General features: G+C 46.5%; 1 protein-coding gene across 2 annotated transcripts in view; it reads right to left on the bottom strand.

Moving 5' to 3' along the window:
* Positions 1-3,796, bottom strand: part of ints3 (integrator complex subunit 3) — a 71,781-nt gene extending 67,985 nt beyond the window's left edge. For both annotated transcript variants that reach the window (XM_048620454.1, XM_020523362.2), the window contains exons 1-2: positions 3,594-3,796; positions 601-684 (exon numbers count right to left, since the gene is read on the bottom strand). In XM_048620454.1, coding sequence (XP_048476411.1) covers positions 601-684; positions 3,594-3,668 — 159 coding nt within the window. In that variant the 5' untranslated portion in view covers positions 3,669-3,796. The remainder of the gene's footprint in view (positions 1-600; positions 685-3,593) is intronic.
* Positions 3,797-5,912: the final 2,116 nt, after the last annotated feature.

Genomic DNA, 5,912 nt, shown 5'->3' with positions numbered 1-5,912 from the left:
GATTTCTGAAGAAGGGTCCAGACTCGAAACGTCAGCTTTCCTGCTCCTTGGCCTGCTGTGTTCATCCAGCTCTACACCTTGTTAGCTCTTTCCCAAGATCAGATCCATGGTGCGAAACTGATGTCAGCCCACTGCCCGATGGTCCTGACACAGCCCCGGGATCGAGGGGGGAAATGGTTAGGGTTAGACGGAGCCCCGGGGTCAGGGAAATGGTGCTGACCAGCCGGAGCTGGTATAGGGGGACCCTGACTGTTTACTCATCGATGTGGATGGTGACCGACAGGGACGAAGCTACCTGGGCCACACTGTGTGTACAGCCACAGAAGGTTCAGTGTAGCACACAACATCTGGGAAGCAGTATAATGTTGTGAGGAGGACAGGATGAGAAATTGGGAGATGGTGAATAGGTGCAAGAGACCCACCACTGACATGGAGAAGCAATTACAGCATGACATGTTTACATTAAATGATCAGTGAAGAGGTTAGGATTGTGTGTTTGGGGGGTAAAAGGCAGGGAAGGCGGCAGCAGTGTGGTAATTGCTGCTGAGATTTGATGACACGACAACACAGACACTGACAGAAATGGTGCCCCGTACTTACATGAGCATTCAACGCATCGTTAGCTTCTCTCTCAGACACTCCATTAACCAATGGTGAAATCACACTGAAACACCTCTCCAGCTTCTGAACAGGAACAGAAAACAGCTGCAGTGAATATTTCTTCATTAAATCTGGCAAAACAGCATTCCCGAGGGGAGAGGCTGGGGACTGGGAGAGCGTGCTCTCTCGGGCAGTCCGTGTCAAAGGAACTCAGTGAAACATTGTGACGTTTGCAAGTTTACAATTCTCTATTCATACTTGAACCAGCAGGGAGTAAGAAGCAGCGAGGAGGAATCAACTGTTATTGCCAATCCTGGCCGACCAATGAAGGGGAACGTTTCACTCCGACATGAGATACTGCAGCCCCATTGGGTGCAAAGCCAAAATCTAACGCCTGTCCACAAGACTGTGAAAAACAGGAACAGGAGTAGGCCATTCAGCCCCTGGAGCCTGTTACACCACTTTTGGACCAAAGGGTCTGTTTCCGTGCTGTATTACTCTATGACTCTACAAGTAAGTGTGTGTTTAGGTGGCAGATGGTTAAGGGGTTAGGATGCCAGTCAAGAAGGGTGCCACAGTTCCAGATACATAGGGTGATAGATAAGTAAGCGGACAGTACATGAATATGAAAGATATGGGCCAAATGCAGGCAAGTGGGACTAGTTTAGTTTGGGAAATTTGGTCAGCATGGATGATTTGGACCGAAGGGTCTGTTGCCGTGCTGTACTCTATGACTATGACTCAATGATTACGGTTGACATTCCTCACATCCACTTGCCTGCCCTTTCCCGATAAATACTGATTCCATTACGGATCAAGAATCTGTATATCTCAGCCTTAAATATAGGAAAGGATTCTGCCCCACAGCTCTCTGTGGCAAGGAGTCCCAAAGACACTCAACCCTCTGCCAGAAGGATTTTCCTTCCCATCTCAGTCTTAAATTGGTACCCCATTATTCTGAGGGGAAGCCCTTTGGTTATGTACCCTTCCATGGTGGGGAAAACACCCTCTCAGTATTGACCCTGTAAAGCCCTTAAGGATTGGACATGTTTCAACGAGATCACCTCTCATTCTTCTAAACTCCAGTGAGTAGAGTCCCAACCTATTTAAGCCTTTGCTTATACGGCAATCCCTCAAACCAGGGATCATCTGAGTGAACCTTCTGTGAATTGCCAGGGGAGCATTGCTGGAAGGACAGTGCTGGGGGAGTGCCACAGTGTCGTGCCAAATATAAGATCAAGGTTCGGTTGAACTTGTCTTGGACATGAGTTCAGCCTCAGAGCTATGGTGTCATGCTTTAGAAAAGTTTCAAAGGGATTGGACAGACAGCAGGAAGGCTTTGTCAGACCGTTTCCTAGACCCTCATGGGCTCCAAGCAAACTGTATAACTGCCTTCTCCCTTGCTGCTCCCCGCCTGCAGAATTTCTCGAATTCCCTTTGGAATCTGCTTCCACCATCCTTTCAGGAACGAAGATTCTGATCACAAAAACAATTAACAGGATGAAATCCCACCGACCCTCCTCTCTCTCCCAAGCCTGAGTCGTCCAGTCCTCATCAGACGAGCTCACTGTACATCAGTTAGCGCAATATAGGATGGGTGGTGTAGAGTTCGAGTCATCAGGTTATTCCTAAAAATATTTACTACTCACTGGAACCCCCTGTGAATAGCAACAAACCCCAAGCTCACCCTTGTAAATCCTCAGAAAGCCCCCCAACCCAATAGGAAGTTATCCTCCAATTCTGGCCTCAACTGAAAGTACCTCACTATGAGTAGCTATGCCTTCAGTTGCTTGGAGCCTTAGCTCGAGGACTCTTTCCAACAACCTATTCTCTCCTCCTTTATGACAGGATTAATTATATTATATTAATGCAACACTTTCAACAGAATAACAGTGCCATTAGGGAGCATTTGAAAGCAAACTTTGACACTAAACCACATCAGGAGATATTAAGAGCAATACGAGTGGGAAAAGATTCAACAACAAGTTCCAACAGGGAGCTAAAAATAAGCATGTACTGCTCCTGCAACAGTGCTGCATTCCTGCAATACTGACCCAGAACAAAAAAAAAGGTGAGGTATGGGGAGGGAGGGATGCTTGATCTTTGGAGGTGTCAACAAATTTCCTTTGCAGACTTTTGCTTGCCCCAACACCAATGAAAAATTAAAACAGATTTAATTTAGGAAAAAAAAAGGACTGAATCTGAAAACTTAACAGTTATGAATATCAAACTAATTTAGCAGCAGTTCATTGACTTAACATTAAATTTTAAAACATGAGACTTTAAAAATATAATGGATTTAATGCAACAAGAATTTAATATTTTGTTTAAAAATGTATTTTAACAAAGTTAGATTTATGTAAAGACATTAAATTCAATTAAAAAAACTAGGGTAAAGTTTTTCTAAAAAAAAACAGGTGTAATTTTAAAAATTAGATTAGGTTAAAAATTATTAGATTTAGTTTTGTAATATTAGATTCAATTCAAAAATTCGATTTAACTTAAATAGATTTAATTTTAAAGAATTTTTTAACATAAAACTGTAGTTTTAAAATTTTATATTTATGTAAAAATAGGGTGGTTGGATTCGAAAATGAGACTTGAACAACATTTAAAAGGATATCTGGACAGCATGGACAAGTTGGACCAAGGGGTCTGTTTCCATGCTGTACAGCTCTTAGGATTAAGTTGAAAGACTGAGGCTTGAATGTGAAAGTATTAGAGACTAAAATCAAAGGTAGATGACTTAATAAAATGATATTTGAGTGAAATAATGGTGTGGTGTCCCCTCCATGTTATGGAGCTGTGGCGGGTGGGAGCAGGGGTAAATCAGTGTTCCCCACCCCCACAACAACCATCCCACACACTCCCTCCCCCCCCTCCCCATCTCTCTCTCTCCCTCCCTCCCCCCCTCCCCATAGCCATCACTGAGCGGCCTAGCGGCGGATGAAGCCTGCGCCTGGTAGTAGCCAGCCTGTCCCACTCCCGCTCACCTCTTCCAGCTCGTCCTTCGCGTCCAAGGCACTGGAGGCCAGCAGCCTCCCCTTGGCTTTGAGAGCGGCCTCCATGCGGCGAGGCGGAGCGCCGGGGCCTCCGACACCCCCCGCACCCCGCCTGGATGCTCGAAGGCCGGGAAAGGGATCACCTCAGCGGCGGCGGGGCGGACATGGAGGCCGATGGGCAACAACACTCCATTCGGCCCCTCCCCCCCATCAGCTCCCCATCCCCCACCGAAACAGACAGCCGGAAGCTCCCGCCCACACCACCTTGAGTGACATCGCTCTCCGCCATTCCGAAACCGGATTGGTGGGCCCGCCCTCCCGATGGAAAGCTCAAGCAGCCAATAGAAGCACGCTTCGATCTCTTTCCCCCCTCCACCCCGCTTCACTGATAGCCGGCAACCTGCACCAATCGAAGTCTGGAGAGGATGTCCCACCCCTACCGATGGACAACTCGTTCCGTCAATCGCATGCCAAGGTTGAACATCCCGCCTTCTGATTGACCGCACAATTCCCCAATCGAAAACCGTCCTTGACGACCCGCCTTATAATTGACAGCTCTTTGCCCAATCCTAAACCGTGTTTATCCGCCCACCCTTTATGATAATTCCCCCAATCCGAAACCAGCCTGGGCGTACCGCCTTCTGATTGACCGCCAAATGTCCCAATCCAAAACGGGTCTTTACGTCCCGCCTTCTGATTGACGGGATCGTGCACCATTCGGAAACACACGTACCCGCCGGCCAAACGGATTTATGTGATAGGTTGGGACGGTACCTGGTCAGATTGGCAGCCATATTCACCAATCATTTGCCAAATCCGTGTCCGGTTCACCAATCGTCTTGGAGCAAAGGGACGGTTTCTCGTTACCCGGAAGTCCCCTGCAATGTGTGTTTTCCGATTCTGTTAATGAATGGAAACGTTGTGCTCCTTCTGCACTTTTTGTAAACGGCATAGTTTGCATGGTCAGCGTTTAAATATAAGGGGTCTGTAAAACTGTATGCAATAAAGAATAGGAATAGGCTGTTCGGCCCCTCCATTCTGCTCCACCATTCAATGGGATCATGGTCGATCTGATATGCCTCATTGTCCACGTTCCTGCCTTTTCTCAAACACCATTGATTCCTAACTGATCAAGAATCTGTCCCAACCTTAGCTCACAACACAATCCTTCCATACCGTGGATGATAGAGAGATGAGGATTTTTCATTTCTTAGAGGGTTGTGAGTTTTAAGAATTCCCTTTGTTAAAAGATAGAAAATTGGAGCAGCAGTAGGCCATTCAGCCCTTCAGAGATAGCAAGAACTGCAGATACCGGAGTCAGACTCAATACGGTGTGGAGCTGGAGGAACGCAGCAGGTCAGGCAGCATCAGAGGAGCACGAAAGTTGACATTTTGGGCCTGGTCCCTTCATCAGGATTTTCAGCCCTTCAAACCTGCTCCACCATTCATAGAACATAGAACATTACAGCGCAGTACAGGCCCTTCGGCCCTCGATGTTGCGCCGACCTGTGAAACCAATCTGAAGCCCATCTAACCTAAACTATTCCGTTATCATCCATATGTTTATCCAATGACCATTTAAATGCCCTTAAAGTGGGCGAGTCTACTATTTTTGCAGGCAGGGCATTCCACGCCCTTACTACTCTCTGAGTAAAGAACCTACCTCTGACATCTGTCCTGTATCTATCACCCCTCAATTTAAAGCTATTCACTACTAATCATCCAACTCAGTACCCTTGTCCTGCCTTTTCAGTCCTCAGAATTATATCCAATTACTTCTCGAAATCTCCCTGGGTGAAAAAAAAGGCAGTGGATGCAGGACCTTTAAATATTTTTACAGCAGAGGTAGATAGATAATTTGATGACTAAGGGGTTCAAAGATTATCGGGAATATGCAGGCTTGCGGAATTGAGGACAAAGTTGAGGACAAAATCAGATCAGCCATGGTCTATGGAGGCGATGGCCTAGAGGTATTATCACTGGACTGCTAATCTAGAGACCCAGATAACATTCGGTGGAATTTGAATTCAACAAATATCTGGAATTAAGGGTCTAACGATGACCGTGAATCCATTGTCGATTGTTGGAAAAACCCATCTAGTTCACTAATGTCCTTTAGGGAAGGAAACTGCCATCCTTACCTGGTCTGGGTCTACATGTGACTCCAGACCCACACGGCAATGCAGTTGACTCTTACCTGCCCTCTGGGCAATTTGGAACAGGCAATAAACGCTGCCCTAGCCAGCGATGCCCTCATCCCATGAATAAATAAAGTCTCTTGGTGGATCTTGACAGGTCCCAGCCTGGCTG

The sequence above is a fragment of the Rhincodon typus genome, chromosome 46, assembly GCF_021869965.1.
Source record: "Rhincodon typus isolate 14 chromosome 46, sRhiTyp1.1, whole genome shotgun sequence".
Classification (NCBI taxonomy): domain Eukaryota; kingdom Metazoa; phylum Chordata; class Chondrichthyes; order Orectolobiformes; family Rhincodontidae; genus Rhincodon; species Rhincodon typus.
The sequence above is the reverse complement of the archived record's forward strand: the minus strand, read 5'-3'. Positions and strand labels throughout refer to the sequence as shown.